The sequence below is a fragment of the Natrix helvetica genome (genome assembly GCF_964273705.1).
Source record: "Natrix helvetica genome assembly, chromosome: 4".
Classification (NCBI taxonomy): domain Eukaryota; kingdom Metazoa; phylum Chordata; class Lepidosauria; order Squamata; family Natricidae; genus Natrix; species Natrix helvetica.
This window is the reverse complement of record NC_138550.1, coordinates 74,279,792-74,301,955: the sequence shown is the minus strand read 5'-3', so window position 1 is coordinate 74,301,955 and position 22,164 is coordinate 74,279,792. Positions and strand designations below refer to the sequence as shown.

Here is a 22,164-nt window from a genome sequence, read left to right as displayed (position 1 = left end):
ATGGATTCTCCCGCCTTCTGGGTCCTCATGTTGAATTCCTTGCGGCAGACATGGCGGGAAGGTTTTGGCGCGTAATGAGTTTGCAGAGTCTGTTGCAACGTCGTCCACGATACTGCCTGTATTGGAGTAGGCGCGGTGAGGTCTCTGGCCGTATTGAAGACTTCCTTTCCGCAGTAGCCGAGGAAGATGTTTTTCTTCCTCGCATCGGTGATCCCCGTGTATTTGTTCACTTCGAGGAAACACTCGAAACGAATCATGAAAGCTTCCCATTCGTCGTTTGCTGGGTCGAAAGGAGCGGGGGGAGCATGCATCGCCATTTTCTCAGTTTGAATTTGCCGCGCTGCGGTGATCTGAGATGGCTGTCGGAATTACTGCCGAATTCCTGGGCTGGATCAAATCCGGAGATTCTGGAGGTAGCGTTCTTCGTCCTATCTGTCTCTCAATCCCACCTTCGTCGCCAATGTTAGATCTGGGCAACGAGAGACAGACTGCGGACACGAAGTAACTTAACAGCTCTTTATTAGGAGTAGTAGTGATCCAGCTTACTCTGAGGTCGGAGGGTTCCCCTTTTATAGGGATCGGGTACGCCCCTCGACCAATCAGAGGGATACCTGTTTCCCGCTGTAGTAGCAGACCAGAGGGGAGACTTATCTCGATATATGCTAATATCTAACAATGTCCTTCTGGAAACATCCTTGACAGGCTATCTGCCATTGGAATTTCCTTTCCAGGCTTATACTTCACTGTGAGATCATGCTGCTGTAATTTCATAATCATTCCCTGCAAGCGTGGAGGTGTAGCAGCTAGTGGTTTTTGTAGTAGGTGCTCCTGGTACCATGTGATGACTTAACACAATATAAAGGCAGACAGCAAGGAGCTTGAACCAGAGGCTTGTCTTTACTCAGCAGCATCCATCTTAAAACAACTTCCTGCCCTCAGATCACATGACTAGAAATGTTAACTGTTTTCTAACATGCATAAAGAACTGGACATAACAATTGAGATATAATACAAAGCATACACATCATTACAGGAAGTAGGGTGAAATAAGAAGTTCAATAACTGCTGTAGGCTCTGCGAAGATTCAGCATTGCATAACAGAAAACAATTGACCTGACTGTCTGAAGAAATCATTATCAAAAAAACAACAGTGTGGTTGGTGGGCTCTAAATTTATATCCCATTAATAGCTGCCTGATTGATTTTCTCTGGTTATATAAGGAGTAGGTACCTACGCGTAACTTCATTCCAACCTCCAGGCTCTGGGTTCAACCAAGGCTTTCTCCTCTTACTCCAATTCAAGAGGCTTTAGCTATAACCTAATGTAAAAATAATTATGATTGCAACTATTGGAAAAAACCCACTATTACAACAAGAGCTGCCTAGCCCCACGCACAGGTCACTGAATAATTTATTCTTTTTAAAAAAATTCCTAATTAACTATTTGGAAGGACCACAGATTGAGTCATGATGTTCCCTCTTTGTTCTCAGTATTCGGCGATTGCGATCAGTAAAGGCAATTACATGGATAGCTTCAGAAAGGTTTGGATGGATCTGGAAATAGAAACGATGGTGTGTGGAAGTTTTTCAATTCCCATAAAACACCATCTTGACCAAACGCCTCATGCGGTATGCTTTGCTCTTAATGGAACCCTTTTTCTTTTAAATGTGCCGAACTAGTTCCTCTTTGAAGCAAATATTAATGACCTTATTTATATAGAATGTCAACAATCATGTATTCCAGGCCTGTACTGTGATAGAAAACTGATTTAAGTAAGAACACCTTGTCAAATATAAAAATGTCCACACCAAAATGTGAATAGTAGCAATTCTGGACAATAAGAACATTTCTTTGAAAATGTAAAGTTTGGCAGTCCATATATAATCACAAACTAATTTTCAGATTTAGCAAATACATTTGCTAACATTTATTATTTAGAAAATATTTAAATCACTAATTTAACAAATGTATATATATATGTTTATCAGGAAGTCACAGTTTAGTATCTTTGCAAGATACAAAAACAAAAAAAAATGTATTTATTTGATTCCTATTTTACTTTTCATTCCAGAGCAAAAGATAATTCACATTTTCTCCACAACCAGAAATCTGTACGGTTGGCTGGATTGAGACTAACTGACCCTATGTCATGTAGTAAGCCTGAGTGAGAAAACCTGGAAGTCTCTATTTCTAGTGTAAGCATAGAGGTATGCTTTGTGGCACACTTAAACATGGCGAAAATTAAACTTTTATTAACATTACATAAAAGACAACAAAGAGGACAAAAAAGAAAACAAATTGAAGAAAACCAGTAAGTAAGTTTCTAAAGGATAATAAAATAAAATATTGCAATTAAAAATTAGGATGAAAATGACCAACAATAAAACTATATTGCTGAAATAAAAAGTTGTGTGCAGTCTAGAAAGATTAAACTATTACATATGATACAAAAACAAAATATTGTAAAACTTGTTTTACATTTAAAGGAATACCAGAGAATATTGTAAAAATACAGGTCACATGAATGCTATTTAATTCTAAACATAAATCAATTGATCAATGACATTCAAAATATGTACATTCAATTTCAAAAGTAACCCATTCACCCATCTGGAATTTAAAGTTGGCTGTTTTATTGTAGCTGTATTATGATGATGTAATAATATGCACATGGCAGTTGTAAAAAGTACCATGAATTTATTTCCAGTGAGTTCTGTGTACTGAGTGAGGGTCCATTAAGCCTTTTTGTGAACACCCTTTTTAATTGTTAGAAATCAAAAGAAATACAAAATATTTTAATTGATATTATTTTCAGAGATCACAAGAAATATTGATATTACTTAGAATACACAGGTAGTACTTGATTTAAAACCATTCTTTTACTGACCTTTTGAAATTAAACGGCACTTATGGCCAGTCCTCGTATTTACAATTGTCACAGCGTGCCCATGGTCATGTGATCAAAATTCAGGCACTTGGCAACTGGCATGTGTTTATGATAGATGCAGAATCCTAGGCTCATGTGATCTCTATTTCTGATCTTCCCACCTGGTTTCTTGCAAGCAAAGTCAAAGGGGGAAGCCAGATTCACTTAATGATCATGAGTCATGCCTCTTGGAGCATGACTCTGTGGGGAAGACGAGCTGGAACTGGAGCATACAGAGATTGAGGGGGTGGCTTCATAGGAAAATGGGGAAGGGCAGGGCCAGTCAGGCAGGGTCTTTCAGAATTAGGACAGCTTGTACGCAGGGAGGAACGGGGGCAGGATGACCAAGAGAAGCTGAGCAGTGAACATGAGAGACAGGGCTCAGGTGATGAGCAAGGACCACCACCTCCTGAACCGAGAGCATGGAGAGTGGAGAGGTGGTGAGAACAGCACAGACTGAGCAGGCTACTCAGGAGAAGAGCGCCCCAGCCCTCTTCACAAGGCACACCTGGGGAATGAGACTTAAGGAGATGCTGTGGGGAGGGGCATTTGTTGGGAACAAACACTGAATTCATGAAGTGTTGAGTGCCTATGTTGGAACGTTCCTGGATTCCTTGCATTCTTTCTGGCTTTCTGAGCTAATTACCTGTATCCTTTGCTTCCCAAATTCCTTTATTTGCCCTGATGGATTTATTGCTGTGCAGCCGTAGTGTATAGTGAGGGCTGGACTATTTGCAGCCAGAGGTTGCTTGAGATGTCATCTCTTTGGTCTGCACTTGGGAAAATTTGGAGCAATAAAGTGGTGGTTTGAACTGCCAGTTGCCTATGTTATCTCTGTGCCGTGCCCCGGATCAACACACAATGATTCCCTTAATAATTGCAGCAAGACGTGGAAAAATTGGATTTGACTCATTTAACCATTTTTCTTACTGATGGAAGTTTTGGTCCCAATAATTGTCATAAATTGAGGACTACCTGTGATCCTGAAATGCAGATAGAATAATACAATACAATACAATAGCAGAGTTGGAAGGGACCTTGGAGGTCTTCTAGTCAACCCCCTGACTAGGCAGGAAACCCTATACCGTTCCAGACAAATGGCTATCCAACATCTTCTTAAAGACTTCCAGTGTTGGGGCATTCACAACTTCTGGAGGTAAGCTGTTCCACTGATTAATTGTTCTGTCAGGAAATTTCTCCTCAGTTCTAAGTTGCTTCTCTCCTTGATCAGTTTCCACCCATTGCTTCTTGTTCTACCCTCAGGTGCTTTGGAGAATAGTTTGACTCCCTCTTCTTTGTGGCAACCCCTGAGATATTGGAACACTGCTATCATGTCTCCCCTAGTCCTTCTTTTCATTAAACTAGACATACCCAGTTCCTGCAACCGTTCTTCATGTTTTTGTCTCCAGTCCCCTAATCATCTTTGTTGCTCTTCTCTGCACTCTTTCTAGAGTCTCCACATCTTTTCTACATCGTGGCGACCAAACCTGAATGCAGTATTCCAAGTGTGGCCTTACCAAGGCATTATAAAGTGGTATTAATACTTCACGTGATCTTGATTCTATCCCTCTGTTTATGTAGCCTAGAACTGTGTTGGCTTTTTTGGAAGCTGCTGCACACTGCTGGCTCATATTTAAATGGTTGTCCACTAGGACTCTAAGATCCCTCGCACAGTTACTACTATTGAGGAAGGTACCACCTATACTGTACCTGTGCATTTCATTTTTCTTGCCTAAATGTAGAACCTTACTCTTTTCACCATTGAATTTCATTTTATTAGATAGTGCCCAATGTTCAAGTTTGTCAAGATCCTTCTGTATCTTAAGCCTGTCTTCTGGAGTGTTGGCTATTCCTGCCAGCTTGGTGTCATCTGCAAATTTGATGAGTTCCCCATCTATTCCCTCATCGAAATCATTGATGAAGATGTTGAAGAGTGCTGGGCCTAAAGCAGAACCTTGGGGTATTCCACTGCATACTTCCCTCCATGTAGATGCAGTTCCATTGAGGACTACACGTTGAGTGTGGTTGGCCAGCCAGTTACGAATCCATCTGGTGGTGATGCTGTCCAACCCACATTCTTCTACATTATCTAGTAGTAGGTTATGGTCTACCTTATCAAATGCCTTATTGAAGTCCAAGTAAACTAGAACAAAATCTGAGGCAGTACAGGATTGCTTTTTAGTAAGGATGATATTTTTTAAACTAATGTTATGTTGGGGGGGAAAAGCCAAGAGACTTTGATGTATAGCACAGGTGTCAAACTCGGGGTGACACTGTCCTGTGATGTTTTTCCCATTCACAGAGCTCAGATGGGCATGTCCTGCGCATGATGCATGCAGCCTGCGGGCTGCCATTTTGACACTCCTGATGTTATGATCATAGCAACATTTATTCCTCAAACAGCCATCAAACCTTGAAAAATGCATTTAAAAATTAACCTCAGGTAGTTTTAAAAAAATTATTTATGGAGTCCATCAGCCTTGTGCACCTGTCATGGAAGCCAATCATTGCAGGAGATTGTGGAGTCAGGTAACTAGAATTGTTTGCACTGGGTCCACTTCCTCCTTAAACTAGGAACTGAGTCACTGAACGTTTATTTATGGTGATGGGTAACGAGCAGTTTCTCACCATTGCTGATTTGCAAACTACATTTTTAAAAAATTGCTTTTTAATTTTTTAAAAAAAGGAATAGTATATAATTTCTAGAAATGAAATCAGATTCTTTCTTAAGAGTCCTATAGAGTTCTAAATTCCTTAGAGGTCTTCGAATCCCCTGTACAGTTCACCTTTGCAATGAAAAACAACATTCTCCAGATACACCAATTGAGAATCATGGGAATTGTAATGCAAAATATATGGTGTAAACTTCCTCTCAAGCAAACATTTACTGGCCGGGAGCTCAGCTGCTTCTACGTCTATATGAATCTGATTGTGTGTAATGATTTTGCACACTTTATTCCCAATAGAGGCAGCTAGCAAACAAAGTGCAATTTTAGATTCATTTCAACAACCTCCGCACAACTCTGAATTTACAGTTAATGATATCTAGTTAACCATTCAGAAAATCCCTGTAATTTTGCACTCTTCATCATGGCTTCGTTTGCGGGGCTCATATCAAGGTCACAATAAGAAGTTGCCGGCGCCCGCAGGAGCCAAGGCGCTCCCTGGACTCTGCTGCAAGAGGCTGCGCCTTCTGGACAACCTCGCGCCCGCCAAGATGGCCACCCATCCAGCCCTCTGGACTTTGTAGTTCTAAAATTTAAGTCATGCGAATGAGCGTGGCTAGAGCTCCCAGCCCTGGAGGAGGAACCACTTATTTATAAATAACTTAAACAAATGGAACATATTCCAGCATTATAGGAGGCAAACCACCTCCGTCCCTTGAAGGCGCCGCCTCTCACAAAGGCAACGAGGGGGGTTGCTCTGACCACTACTTTATGCCCCGCCCAGCGACGGCGGCAAGCACCGCCTATTTCCCCTCACGGGGCTTAGCTCCTCCTTCTTCCCCCCTCCCCGCTCACAACCTTGCTCTCCCTCTGTTGCTGCGCGTCCGGCTCTCAGCCCCCGAGACTGGCCAGGGGAGCGAAGCTCGGGGCGAGGGTCAGTCCAGAAGAAGCCGAGCGAAGACAAAGGGGGGGGGGGAGCGCCGCTGCGGCTGCACCTCCTTCAAGCGCCCTCGAGATGTTCTCGCGGAGGGGTCATGCGGATGTCAAGAAGTCTGCGCAGAAGGCGCTGGACCCGCGTAAAGAACCGCTCACCCGCCTCAAGCACCTTCGGGCTTTGATGGGTGAGTGGCGTGGCGTGGCGTGGCGTGGCGTGGCGTGGGGCGAGCGCGCGCGGCGGCAGCAGCAGCAGCGCCAGAAGCTCCGAGCCCGGGAGACGGAGAGGAAGGGGGAGGGGGCCTGAAAGATAGGTCGGGAGCAGGAGGCGGGCGTCTCAGGTGCGACCGTGTCTCTCCCGCCTCTTGCACCAGCTGGCAGTTACCCTGGTCTAGCTGACTGATAGTACTGTAGGGATTTCAGGAAACGCTTTAAATGTTCAGGGACCTTAGCAATAGCAGCTAAGCAATCGTCGCGTGAAATTTGCTGCAGGTTCAAAAAAGCTTCATGCCTGAAGCATTGCTTTAGAACCCACTTCAACGCGCCGCTTGTATTCCCTCTCTCGTTCCTCTCCCTGGTTTTGGATTGTTGTCCAGCTTCCTGTAAAAAAAACTAAACAATGCCCAGCTCCAGGAGTTGTTATATTGCAGCTTTAAAAAAGCCCATATTCAGTCCTAAGTGGTAAGGTTAGATACAGCAAAATAACCTGGAGAATTGGGGATATATTTTTATTTATGCAGTTCAAGCTGTGCCAATTACGAAGTTAGTGATAGCAGTTTAAAATTTAAAAGCCATAGTACAAGATCCTCCATGGTCTCAAATTTCAAACCAGAATTTTCATTTATTTTCTCAGTTCTCTGATGACTGGATAAGATGACTAGTGTCATAATGGTGCAGGGAATCATTGGAGAATATAGGAAATAGTTTCATGAAGAATTAACAGGGACCATATTGGACAAATAAATAATTTGTGTCAGGAAGTATCAGTATGGTGAGTGTTATGATTTCCAATACTTGAAAGCTGAACAAAATGGTTTTCTACACTAGTGTGAATTTTGTTTTGAGGATTTCCTCTCATTGTAAACAAATGCTTCTAGTGACTAAAAGCAGCAAAAAGCAGCATTTTTCAACTACCTTATCTGCTTCTAATAATAAAGCAGTGATCTTCCAGGAAGTTACACAAGATACTATTAAAGGGGAAGCAAAAATGTAATACTTTGTGTAGTGAGATAACATTCCACCATGGGAGTTCTTCATCTCAACACTGAAGTGATACATCTTATTTATAGCTTTACCTTTTAGTAGCAGCTTCTAAGGATTGTTGAAGTTTATTTTTGTACATTTTAATTTTGATCTTTTGAAATTTACATTGTGGAAATCCTTTTAAATAGTAAACTAAAATCTTTTCAAGGAACAAGCCTCACTGTCTCCTTACTTCTGATTTCACACATGCATTGGAAATGTAATTATAATAGCCTCATTTCTATATAATCTAGCATCTTGCTCATGTTTATTTATAGTATTTAGATAGATTTATTACCATTCCACTCCATTAACAGCTTTGGAGAAAAGAACTAATTAAACACTATTAAAACATAATATATAAAATAGAAATTATAGTAGTAGTGTCAAAAGACCTGAAATAATAAATATATTTTGCTACCCTGTCTGAGTTGTACTGAATGAAGTTGCTTTAACTCTAGAGGTAATTGATTTTATAATATGGGCCAAAGATAGAAGGCCAAATTGCTTGTTGATGTCTGTTTGAAGTTTGTAAAATGTATGGCCTTAGCATTGGATAGAGGGCAATTAGGAGATGCTGCATCAAAAAATGCCTGGGGGACTGCTGAATGGACCAGGCCTGAGAGAATATCCCTCAGAATGATCTGAAAGCTACATGATCCACCCATCCCTAGAGTAAACTGATTTAATCTAGTCTTCATACCTGCAGAGGGAGGCATGGACAACTCTAAATGTCTCGGATACTGTTAGCCCCTGGTAAAAGACAACTTTTCTAATACTTCTCTATATAAACTATTGTTTTCCGTGTTGAAAATCAGATCAAGTAGATGCTAAAACAATCTTAGTAAAGTCCCATGACAGCTCTTAAGAGTCTGGATTTCATTTGTCAGGAGAATCTTGGAATTAAATGCTTGATGACCAAAAATCTTGAGGAGACCAAAAATCTTGAGGAGACCAAAAATCTTGGATCTCCACTATCATCTTCATTGACTATTCATATAAATTCATTCTGCTAAGTGATAAGGGTGACAGATAGACCATCAGAACCCCTGTTTTCACTCACTATTAAGTATATACTTGAAAGTTACAAAGTCCTGGAAATTGCCAGGAAAGAGAGTTCGTTGGATTCAAGGGGCATCAAATTAATAAATGACTGAATAAATTATCTTATAATTGTTGACTTCTTAAAGATTTAAAGGCAGTATTAACTCTACAAATCTGAAATCTGTCTATTTTGGATTAATAATCTCTTCAGAGGGAGTAGGTTGAGTAAAAGATGTGACTCATAAAAGTATCATTGTTTTTAGAGATCCCTAAAACAGTGGAACATTTTGTATACATTTTTATGAGTTAAGAACTGCCCCATCTTTTTAGTAAAATGCTGGGATTTGTTCATTAAAATGTAAATTGTATTATTTTGGTATAACAGCAAGTACAGATGTTGTATGTTATTGAATTCTATTTCCTGAGAAAGCCTTCATCATGTAGTGGTTAAGGTGTTGGACTATGAGTGAGGTGATTCAGGTTCTAGTTTTCCCTGAGGAATGGAAGCCATCTTGGTGATCTTTAGTCTGGCACTCCTCCTCATCCCTAATCAGTATCGTCTTTTGGAAACAAACTCCTTGTCATATAAAGAATGCAGATACATTCACCCTAGGAGCTAAGGGAGTGCGGTGCAAAAACAAACAGCCTCTGCTGTCAGATGAGATAAATGCTAAGAACAACAACCGTGCAGGTCTAGTCCATACTAAAAGTGGCTGGACTTGTAACTGAACTGTAATTAATGTTTATTATCTGCTGACTAAAATATGGTATGTCAGAGGGGCATGTAAAATATTTCAACCTCTGTTTTTAATTGCAAGCTGATACTTTGACCTTGTATGAAGATCTGAGTGTTTGAGCTTAAAACATTTAGAATTCAAATCTTATTCTTTATTCCTACCATGTAACTCAGTGATTAAAATATGCCCATATTTTCTTTTAATCCTGTATATTGGAAAACAAGTTTTCCTGAAAATAAGATGGTTGCTGTTATTAGTGCCATTATTTTTAACTTGTACTAAAAGTGGCATCTGTACCAATTCATTGTATGTTAGTAGGAAAGAAGCTATGGATAAATTATTGTACAATATTATATTTCAGTTATTGATGGTGTAGTTTTACCTCCCTTTGAGAAAACGTGGTTCAGAAAATAATGAACCAATAAGAAAAAGAAATTTTAAGTAGATTAAGTACTGTAAAGTTTGAATAGTAAAAGAATTGTAAATAATAGTTGTCCCCAAAAAGATTTTGATTGTCCTTCCTTTTGAGTTATCGCAAAAAATCTTATTTGTCTGATGATAACATGTTCAGATTTTTGAAAAAGAAATTCTAGTAAATAATTTATAAGAATTTAACTGTATCCTAAATTATTTTAATCTGATGGTAAAACGACATGTTTATGATTAGAATCTTTTATCTTATTACTCAGCTATTTTCTTAGTGTACTGTATTCCAATAGGTCCAATATGTAATCTGACGATCACATTATAAAATTATGGTTGCTTGACTGCGTGTGTACGTGTATGTCTATGCATGTATGAATGGAGGGAGGGAGGGAGGGAGAGAGAGAGAGAAAAGGGTACCGTGTTTTTCGGAGTATAAGACGCACAGGAGTATAAGATGCACCAAGGTTTTAAAGAGGCAAATTTTTTAAAAAAGTTTTTGCATTCTACAAACCTCCCCAAAATGGCCGGTTTTTCGCAAAAATGGGCCCGTTTTTTTTTTCCAAAAAAAAGAGGCATGAACAGCCCTTAGGAGGCTTGTAGAGTGCTCCGGGGGGGGGGCAAAATGAGCAAAAAATGGTCCATTTGTTGTCAAAAAAAGGGCATGGATAGCCTTTAGGAGGCTTATAGAGAGTTCCTAGGGCTGGGGAGGGGGGGTGGCAAAATTGAGCAAAAAACAGCACGTTTTTTGCTCATTTCTGTCCTCCCCAGCCCCCAGGAGCTCTCTGAAAGCCTCCTAAAAGCTATGAATGGCCATTTTGGTGAAGAGGTGGAGTTTCGGGAGGCAAAAAATGCTGTATTCAGTGTATAAGACGCACCCAGATTTTCTGCCTCTTTTTTGAGGGAAAAAGATGTGTCTTATACTCCAAAAAATACGATATGTGCGTAACATTTTTGTATTGTAGTCACTTGTATTGTAACATTTGACATCTGAGATCATCAAATTTTGTGAGATTTTGGTATTCTCACTCAATATTTTTCACCCGAACTTTATGAGACTGGTTGACCCTCTTTATTCCATTCATTTTTAGTTACTGTAAAATGAGAGGAAGTACTACCTACTTCCTTTTTTGTTGGCAGTCGTGAATTATTCAGACAAATGGAATCCTGTAAAAATGCAGAATCTTATTAGCAAAGATGAACTTCCTTTCCTTTCGGTATTACTTCTTCCTTGATATACTTTCATGTCCTTAGGGGCATTACATAGATTGATTAATAAAATGTGCATTTTGCTTTTATGGAACATTGTTCCTATAATTTGCAGCAATTGCCTATTCATTCTGCTTGCTCTTTAAATTATGTTTATGATAATAGATGATCTGAGTTGTTACCAATCACAACTCTTGATTGCATCCTCCAGCAGATCTACATGTTTTATAAGAAAGTACACAATTTGTTAACAAATTGCAAAATTTAACATGATAGAAAGAAAAAATATACATGACTAGATATTTATTTATATTAAACAAATTTAAACCACATCATAGCTGAAGTTATTTTTGCTCTTTTAACAGCAGTTTCTGACCATTCAGAGGACTTTTGTGCTGATTTACTTTGTGCAGATGTTATTTTATGTAACATAGAATGTTGCAAGGCTTTGTTACCCAATTTTAAGGCAAGGGATCCACAGGGAAAAATAAGGCTGAAAAATAAGCCTGAATACTGAATATATTTCTAAGTTCTCCTTGTATTTTTGTTTCTATTTGTTGTCAGAGGATTCAATAAATTGGAATTAGAATTGGAATCATGGCTTGTGAAAATAGAAAGCTAGTTCAGGCAAGGAAAGGAATGAAGGAGGTGAGGCTGAAATTATCCCTCCAAGTAACTGTGAAAGAACGTATCAAGCTTGGCAATGCTGCCTTGAACTACACAGAGTTCCTCAGTTTCCTCCTTAAGTGTCCTGTTCAGGGAGCTAGTTCAGCTGATTTAAAAACAGAAAGAGAGGCATTGTGTTTTCTTTTAAATCTTCTGTTAAGGTCATGGTCAACTTGATGTCTTCTAAACTGAGACTCAGATAGTGGTTACTTGGCATGGTTCCAGGACTCTTTTCATCCCGGTTGCTTGGGGTAGGAACCCTAACTTTAATAAAGTGTGAATTTACTTTTTCCCTTTTTTTGTTGATAGAGGTGTGTGAAAGAACATCAAAGGTACCACTATAACAGGTGGAACATTGAAGAAGCTGTACACATTTGTAGAGATACATCAGGCATGACTCAGATCACTGAATAAATTGCATCCATTGAAAATTTCGTTGGATGCCTCATTCACCAGACCGTTATTGAGCTGAAATACCAAGGCAAACTGAATACGTGGAACTAACTTGTGAAGCAATGTAAAGGTGAATTAAATCCAACATAAAATGAAATTTGAAATACCTTATTTTTAATTGTGATCCCTTCATAGCATGAGCAGAAATTTCAAGTATTTTAATTTTTTATCTTAAAATGGAATTTACTTATAAATATAGACGTACCTAGACAATTCCAAAATTCCAGATAATCTAAATACTGTCCTTTAATGCTAGTGTTCGTGTCACATAGTTGTGTTTGCAGAGTTTTCTTCCTGTTACATTATTTTGTTTATGCATTTTAATAATATTTTATGTATTCTTATAACTTTCACATCCAATAACTTTTTGTTTTAATTTTTCTTATATAGATGCTGTGGATGGAAGTGAACTCAAACAGTTCTTTGAGATCAATTATTCTCACATTTATCTTATCTTCTATGAAAGTTTTGTAACACTGGAAACCAGTTTGAAACAAAAAGGTAAGAATGTTGTCTTTTAAGATGCTTAATACGGCCTTATTTTCGGTATTATATAAATCTCTGTATATTTCAAATAACTTTAGTAATTAATCAGTAGACCATTAAAAATTAGGAATGTCGGAGTTCCGGTTCCGGCGGCAGCGGCGACGGGCAGCTCTTTGCCCGCTCCGGCTCTCCGGTGGGCTTCCCCACTCCTTGGGGGGCACAGGACACCCCTCAGAGGGGTCCTGCCGGAGGGGCGGCATCGCGGGGAGCTCCTGCAGCGGCGGCGGCCGGCGGGAGGTCTCTCGCGCGCCCAAGGCACCGGGGAGCTAGATCGGAGGGCGCCTCGCGTTTCTGCGCCTCGCGCCTCGCTAAAGCCGTCTGGAGAATGAAGCAATTGAAGGAAGCAGCTGCGGTGCGGTGAGGTTGCTTCTCTCTTCATGCCTTATTTTACACGAAGAATTAGTTATAAAATAACTTTAAAATAACTTTCGGAGTGTTCTGGAGGCGCGGCTGGAGGGAGGGGGGTTTCCCCCCCCCTTGGACAAGCGGCGAGGAATAATTTTGCTCTCAGCCCCCGGGGAAGGAGGAGGGGGGAGAGCCAACGAATGAAGCCTCACCCAGGCTGAGATGATTTTCTTTTCAACTTAATTTTACTTTCTACTGTGATTTGTGGACTTTTGGAACTTTTTTTAAAACTTTGTTATGCCTCTGTGCCCAAAACTGGCAGGGCAAGATGGCACACTTCCGTTGTCTTTATGAATTGTGAAACCTGACTCCACCTTTAAAATTCAGGCTTCCGGTCTTTGTCTCCGTGTCTCCCAGAGGAATCTCTTGTGGATTGGTATTTTTTGAACTTTCTAGTAGGGGAAACCTTTCATCTATTGCCAGACTTATTAGAGAGATTCTCTTCTGCCTGGTTCTTCTGCTCCCGGACCTCACCTGGCTACCCTTCCTTTCTAACTGTTTATCTTATATATGGACTGAACTTCTAATGTTATAAAGGATGGCATCCAAAAGACCACTTCCTGGGAAACCTGGCTTTGCCACGTCTGCTCCAACATCTGTAACATCCAGTCCAGCCACACAGTCAAAGATAACAGAACTGATGCAACCTAAGACTATAGAGATGGACTTTCAACAAATGCTTCAACAAATTTTACAGGGCCAGGAGGAAATCAAGAAACAGCTAAGGGAAATGAAAGATGAAATTAAAGAAAATCAAGCCCAAATTTATAAGAACTCACAGAGACTGGATCTTGTGGAAGGGGGGGTGGAGGAGGTGAGGGGTGGGTGGAAGCGGTGCAGAAAGGGAACAAAGATCTTGACATCCAACAGATGAAATTAGAATTTGAGAGAATGTCCTATTATCTTAGATTTCAAAATGTTATAGAAGAAGATGGGGAAAATATAAGGGACATCATGACAAACATTTTGGCTGACTTCACACACAAAGAAAAACAACAGATGGGGTGGGATATAGACCTGGTTTATAGAGTGAACTCAGCTTATGCTAGAATACACAATGTACCCAGGGAGGTTCACATTAAATTCCTTAGAAAAAGCACAAGAGATGAAATTCTGGGTGTACAAAGGGGGCAAGCATTGACATATCATGATATGGAGATAACCATTCTGAAGCAGATCCCTAAGAAGATTAGAGAAAAAAAAAAATTATTCGCAATTAGCGAATAAATTATACCAGAAAGGGGTGTGGTTTAGATGGTTGATGCCTGAAGGTATGCTGATATTCTGGGAGGAGACAAGAATCAGAATTAATTCACCCATAGAGGCGCAGGCCTTTATGGAAAAAAATAAAACACTCCTAGAGAAACCACCAGACACTACAATGGACACGCAGGACACGGGAGGGGCCAGAGCTCTGCCAGTGGAGGGAGATGGGGCAATAGCAAGAAGACTCAGATCACAAAAATAAACAAGAAAATCATATTATTATAAATTGACCGAAAGTGAAAATGGAATTATATTTGGATTTTATACTGTAATGTTTAATTTGATTGAATTTAATAATAGAACTAATATGTTGATTGTAATCAATTATATACTAATGCATTATATATGAATGTATACTATGGGTATGGAGGGAGGGGGGCCTCACACATTTTGCAACTGCCAAAATTTGTATACCTGTCCATTTACCCTTTTCCCTATAAATCTTGAAAAACCAATAAAATTTTATTCAAAAAAAAAAAAAATTAGGAATGTCTATCTAACGTTTCAAAAATTGTCTTTGAGATTGTTTACAAGTGGTTTAGCTATTTATTAAATTTCTATCCTGCCTTTCTATCCATATAATGCTCAAGGGAGATTACAGCAATAACAATGAGATTTTCACAATTTTTTTCACAAAAGTATAAAAATTAAAAATCGAATGTCACTAAAATCAATTTTATTTAACAATTAAAAGCTTGGTGAAATTTCTACCATTTTTCAAAGAACTGGTAGTGTAGAGCCATGCACATCTCTCTGATGAATGCATTCTTTTATCTGGACTCCCTGCAGGTGAAGACCTTGTCTAGATTAGTACATTTCTGGCAATAGGAGAATCTTTAATAGCCTCTCCTGCTGATCCAAGCAATGGGCATGTACATAGCAGTTTAATATGCTTGATTAGTCTAGTTTAAGGAAAGCTTGTTGTTTTTTAATATAGTAAGGAGTTACTGTGCACAATCTGTTTCAGCATGAGCATATCACGATTAACCACATAGCCTTAGTGTTGGAGAAGCTGGATCTATAAATATACATTCAGTTTGAACTTTAGTGGAATTAAATCATTGTTGCCTATATTAGTAACCACAGTTTTTAAGTATACCATCAAAGCTATCTTGGAAATTAGATGTACAGTATTTTGTATTTAAATCATGATCTGGACTTGGGAGGGGGCAGGATTCTTCTTCATTAAAACAAACTAAAATAAAATTTGTAAAAAATAGTATTTATGCAATGAACGTCTCTATATCAAAGCTTGAACAGTCAATGTATCAGTATGAGGTTGCATGATACTTCCAGTGTCTGAAATACCCATCTATTGCTTTCTTTTACAATTTTCTAGCATTTTCCAGAAATCTATAGATTTGTAACTGTATAATCATCATTGCTGACTCTAATTTCATGTCAAATTCTAAGCAATAAGAATATAGGATGATTTTTAACAAATTTGTCAATTTTATCCTTGAAGCTTTTTCTCTGTTCCGTCATTGTGTATGACTAAATGCTTTTTATTAGAGATTTACTTCTGTATATTTACTTCACTAATAGCTAAATTAAAGTGTTTAATTTAGTCCTTTAGATCTTAATTTAATCCTTTATCACATTTAAATGCTGAGGAAAACTAGGAAATACCCTATTTAGTCACCTCAAAAAATGAAAGCATAAATAGAATAAGTACTGTATTTTTCGGAGTATAAGACGCACCTTTTTTCCTCAAAAAAAGAGGCTGAAAATCTGGGTGCGTCTTATACATCAAATGCAGCATTTTTGCCTCCCAAAGGCCCCCCCCCAAATGGCCATGCAGACCCTTATGGAGGCTTTCAGAGAGCTCCTGGGAGCTGGTGAGGGCAGAAATGAGTAAATAACGGGTCTTTTTTGCCCCACCCCCCAGCAGCACTCTCTAAGCCTCCATAAGGCTTTGCATGCACTTTTTTTGACAAAAAAGGGCCCATTTTCTAGAAAAATGGGCCATTTTTTGCTTATTTTTTGCCCCCCTTCCCCCAGAGCACTCTGCAAGCCCCAAGGCTATTTATGCCTTTTTAAAGAAAAACAGGCCTGTTTTCGCGAAAAACAGGCCGGTTTTGGAAGGTTTGCAGAGTGCAAACACTTTTTTCCTTTTGGAAAGCTCTTTAACTGATCAAGTTTACATTGATCAAGTGCCAGCAGAAACAAAGTCTTAAGGTGCTGCAGATTGTCAATGATTTCCTTCTCCAACATGGATAAATACACCTGGAAACATCTACTTACCTACTCTCTCTCTCTCTCTCTCCCTACCTACCTACTGTATTTTTCTCTCTCTCTCTATCCCTCTACCTACCTACCTACCTACCTACCTACCTACCTACCTACCTACTCACTAACTCTCTCTACTTATCTACTGTATTTCTCTCGCTTTCTATTTCTCTCTCTCTATCCCTCTACCTACCTACCTACCTACCTACTCTCTCTCTCTCTCCCTACCTACCTACTGTATTTTCTCTCTCTCTCTCTATCCCTCTACGTACCTACCTACCTACCTACCTACCTACCTACTCACTAACTCTCTCTACTTATCTACTGTATTTCTCTCGCTTTCTATTTCTCTCTCTCTATCCCTCTACCAACCTACCTACACACACACTCTCTCTCTCCCTATCTACCTACTGTATTTCTCTATATATTTCTATTTCTCTCTCTCTATCTCTCTACTTACCTACCTACACACACACACTCTCTCTCCCTACCTACCTACTGTATTTCTCTCTCTTTCTTTCTCTCCCTCTCTATCCCTCTATCTATGTAACTACTTGTTTAAAAAATTGCCTCTTCAAAACCTTGGTGCATCTTATACTCCAGTGCGTCTTGTACTCTGAAAAATACGGTAATTTAAAGAAATATTTGAAAACAAAAGAAAAAGAACAAATGTAAGTTGCTACTAGTCACTATGGCTAATTTTTTTAAAAAAATCTGTAGAGTGGAGCTTGTTAACTATTGTACCATAAACATATGTTATATTTATAGTATGAACATATTATATGTTCCTAAACATATAATTATGTTGCTATGACCCTCTTATAGACACTGGTTAGCCTTTGTTGAATATTGTGTTGGAGTGGATAAACAATTATTTATTTTATTTATTATTTATTTATTAATCCATTTTATATGCCGCACCCTCTCCACCAAGGGACTCGGGGCGGCGTACAATTTACTACACAACAAATAAATAACAAGGAGGAGATATACAAAAAGCATTATACAACACATAATAAATAAATAATCAATTTAAAACAGCAAAAAGCAATTAAAAAACAATTAAAACACCCAAAGTCAAACCTAATTTAAAATTTTATCCAGAGGGATTAGAATAGCTATAATTCAGGCCAGGCCGGCTAGTTGGAACAGGTGGGTCTTGAGTTTCGTGCGGAAGGAGCGGAGATCGGTTGTTGTCCTAATGTCGGGGGGGGAGGTCATTCCAGAGGGCTGGGCCCATCACAGAGAAGGCCCTGCGCCTCGGCGCCGCCCTCTCGCATTGCTTGGTGGACGGCACCCGAAGTCCCTCCCTGTGAGAGCGAATTGGTCGCAGGGATGTATGGGGCAGGATACGATCCCGCAAATAGCTAGGTCCTGTACCATGGAGCACTTTAAAGATAGTAATCAAAACCTTGAAACGCACCCGAAAGACTACAGGGAGCCAGTGCAGCTCGCGCAGGAGAGGTGTCACATGGGAGTACCTCGTACTCCCCATCACTGCCCGCGCGGCCGCGTTCTGGACCAACTGCAGTCCTCGGGTGCATCTCAAGGGAAGCCCCATGTAAAGAGCATTGCAGTAATCCAGACGAGACGTCACCAGCGCATGAGTGACTGTGCGAAGGGCATCCCGGTCCAATAGGGGGTGCAATTGGCGCACCAGGCGAACCTGGTGGAACGCGCCCCTTGCCACGGCTGCCACATGGTCATCCATAGACAGCCGGGCATCTAGGAGGACGCCCAAGTTGCGCGCCCGTTCTACGGGGGCCAGTTGGTTGCCCCCAATGGCCAGCGATGGGGTCAGCTGGTTGAACCGAGAGGCCGCTAGCCACAGCCACTCCGTCTTGGAGGGGTTGAGTTTAAGTCTGTTGTCTCCCATCCAGACCCGTACGTCTTCCAGACACCGGGACATCACGTCAACGGCCTCGTTGGGGTGGTTCGGGGTGGAAATGTACAGCTGAGTATCATCAGCGTACAGATGGTATCCCACCCCAAAACCACGGATGATCTCACCCAGCGGTTTCATATATGTGTTGAACAGGAGAGGCGAGAGGACCGACCCCTGTGGCACCCCACAAGTGAGTGGCCTCAGGGTCAACCGCTGCTCCCCTGCCAACACACATTGCGTCCGGTTGGAGAGGTAGGAGCAGAACCACCGTAAAACGGTGCCCCTTACTCCCAGCCCCTCCAGCCGGCGCAATAGGATACCATGGTCGATGGTATCGAAAGCCGCTGAGAGGTCTAACAGAACCAGGACAGAGGAACAACCCCTATCCTTGGCTCTCCAGAGATCATCAACCAACGCGACCAAGGCCGTCTCCGTGCTGTGCCCGGGTCGGAAACCGGACTGGCACGGGTCTAGATAGTCATTTTCCTCCAGGTGGCATGGGAACTGCGTAGCCACCAAACTCTCTACAACCTTCGCTAAAAAGGGAAGGTTGGAGACCGGACGATAATTAGCTAGCTCAGTTGGGTCCAGCGAAGGCTTCCTGAGTAAGGGCCTCACAACCGCCTCTTTAAGGCGGCTGGTAGGAACCCCTCACTCAATGAAGCGTTCACCATTCCCAAGAGCCAGCCTCGTGTGACCTCCCAGGATGCCAGTACAAGCCAGGAGGGACATGGGTCCAATAAACATGTGGTGGCTCGCAGTCGCCCATGCAACCTGTCCAAATCATCGGGGGCAACAGAGTCAAACTCCTCCCAGAATGGTCTCTCAAGACTGGCCTCGGACGTCTCCCCTGAAACACTGAGGGAGATCCATTCCCTCCGGATCTGAGCGATTTTATCCTGCAGATATTCCCCAAATTCCTCTGCCCTGCCCTGCAGAGGGGCTTCCCGCGGCCTCTGTGATAGAAGAGAGCGGGTCACCCGAAACAGGGCGGCAGGGCGGTTATCTGCAGATGCAATGAGAGTGGCACAATATCGGCGTTTGGCCACCCTCAATACCACAAGGTATGTCCTTAAGTAGGCTCTTACCTGTGTTCGGTCAGATTCGGAACGCGAAGATCTCCATCTGCTCTCTAGGCGTCTCTTATGGCGTTTCATCACCCTCAGCTCCTCGGTAAACCAAGGGGCCAGGGTGGTTCTTTGCCATAGGAGAGGCCGCAAAGGCGCAACCCGGTCTAGGGCCCCGGCAGCCGCACTATTCCATGCGGCCACCAGGTCCTCCGTCCGGGAGCGGGTCAGGTCGACAGGAAGTGGCCCAAGCTCCGTCTGGAACCTTTCTGGTTCCATCAGGCGCCTGGGGCGGAACCATCTCGGACATTTTGGTTCCGCCTCCCCGCGGTGGGGGGTAGTACCAGGGAAGTCAAGCCGGAGAAGTGAGTAATCTGACCATGACAGGGGTGTGATGGCTAAATCCCCTATTCCCAAATCACTCGCCCACTGGCCAGAGACAAAAACAAGATCCAGAGTGTGACCTCCCTCATGTGTGGGGCCCTGAATTACTTGAGTCAGGTCCATGGCTGTCATGGAAGCCATGAACTCCCGAACCGCCTCGGATGCTTCTCCCATCGATGGCAAGTTGAAATCCCCCATAATTAACAGTCTGGGGGTCTCAACTGCCATCTCTGCGATCAGCTCGAGGAGTTCGGGCAGGGCCGCTGATGTATAGCGAGGAGCCAAGTATACAATCAGCAGGCCCAACTGTCTCCCTGGGCCCCACCTCACACTCAGAGACTCACACCCGGATGTCTGTGGCACAGTGAGTTCTCTCGGTTCCAGACTCTCCCGTATGATCACCGCTACCCCACCACCCCTCCCCTGGGCCCGTGGCTGGTGGAATACACGGTAGCCTGGTGGGCACATTTCCACGAGGGGCAAGCCACCCTCGTGGCCCAACCAGGTTTTTTAATTATCAGAAATTATAATGATTGCCACAAACTCCAAGATGAATAGAATATCCAGGCCATCATCAGTCTGGAAGAGAAGCCTCTATTGGTCAAAGTGTGGACCTATACATATTTTGTCCATGGGTTATGAGCAAGCTAAAGTAGTATTTAAACTACAGATTTTGGGTGTAGAGTGACAAAATGAGTTGGATATCGTCTTTAAGAGGATACGAGCCTTACGCTGAATTGGAGACCATAGCTAATGTTAACTTGCCACCCTGGAATTGCAAGATTGAATGGCTATAGATTTTGGGGCCCTCCACTTCAGGGACTATGCAATCTTTGATACTGGACAGGGTTGCATTGCCCCAAACAGACCCAGTGTGTAATCTGAGGTCCTCCTAGATTCATGACTCCTGCTCAACAAATAGGTGGCAGTTATGGCTAGGAGGCCTTTGTATGGTTCTGTTTTGTGCACCAGTTACATCTGTTCCTGGATTGGGAAGTTTTGCTCATGGTCACTCATGCCCTGGTGACCTTCTGGGTGATCTCCCAGATGTATTACTGTAATGCACTTTACATGAGGCTATCCTTGAAAAGTGTTTGCAAGCTTATGCAGTATGCAGTGGGATATGCAGCTATGTGTACCCTTAGAATGGCACATGTTACACCTTTATTCCATGGATTGACAGTTTGCTTCCAAGGGCAATTAAAAGTGTTTTTTTTAAAGATCTTTGTGGCATCTCTGAAGTATTTCTCTGTCTTGTATCACCTCCTAAAGAATCAAGAGAACTTTAGGAAAAAAATGTTTATCCTTTACTTTAATCTCAGTGAATGAGACAGTCTGCCACCCCGTTTTACTGCTAAACTGCAAAAAAAGAATCCTTATTTCAAGTAAATAAAGGCCTTCTGTGGAATTTTATTATATATTATATAATATTGTCATTATGCATAATGGGAAGGAATGCTCTTTTTCTTTGCCCTTCAGGAAATAAATCCCAAAGGGAAGAGTTGGATTCCATTCTTTTTCTCTTTGAAGTAAGTTACCCATTTGCAACATATACTGAGCATTATAGTTATATGGTTCTTATAATAATAAACACATATTTTGTTTACAAGCACAATGGTATGACCCTAAGTAGCGGAGGTGGGACCCTCTCTTTTAATTGTTTAAATAAATGATAAAAATATAGCAATTTAATTGGACCAGCCTGCTATTAGACAAGATGTGTAATGCAAAGAAGGAGAGCAAAGACAAAAGTTTGGACGCAGACAATTTACTATTTTAAGAGCATAGATTTCCATTTTGCAGATTCTAGTCAGAACATTTATGAAGTTGTAAACCAGCTCTGTGAGCAGTTTTAGATACCTATTAAAGTAGATACCTACATGGTCAAAATGTGAGGCAATGACATGAATAAGTGACATGATCAAATGAAGAAGTTAAGTGGAAATTCTTGCCTCTAATTAACCAGGACAAGACTGATTTGTTCATTAATTAGAAGTTGCATCTGAATCTGACCAAAATAATAGATATGACAAATTAGTCACTTGGCTGCCTTTGTGAAATGTTGCCAGCACACAAATGTAAA

The 22,164-nt window shown here is 41.3% G+C and overlaps 1 protein-coding gene across 2 annotated transcripts in view; it reads left to right on the top strand.

Moving 5' to 3' along the window:
• Positions 1 to 6,430: 6,430 nt before the first annotated feature.
• The window catches only part of RALGAPA2 (Ral GTPase activating protein catalytic subunit alpha 2), a 192,922-nt gene continuing 177,188 nt past the window's right edge, over positions 6,431 to 22,164 (top strand). Inside the window, exons 1-3 of one of the 2 annotated variants that reach the window (XM_081950241.1) lie at positions 6,431 to 6,713; positions 12,690 to 12,800; positions 21,561 to 21,610. In XM_081950241.1, the coding sequence (XP_081806367.1) occupies positions 6,608 to 6,713; positions 12,690 to 12,800; positions 21,561 to 21,610 (267 nt within the window). In that variant the 5' untranslated portion in view covers positions 6,431 to 6,607. The remainder of the gene's footprint in view (positions 6,714 to 12,689; positions 12,801 to 21,560; positions 21,611 to 22,164) is intronic. The other variant, XM_081950242.1, reaches the window with a different exon arrangement.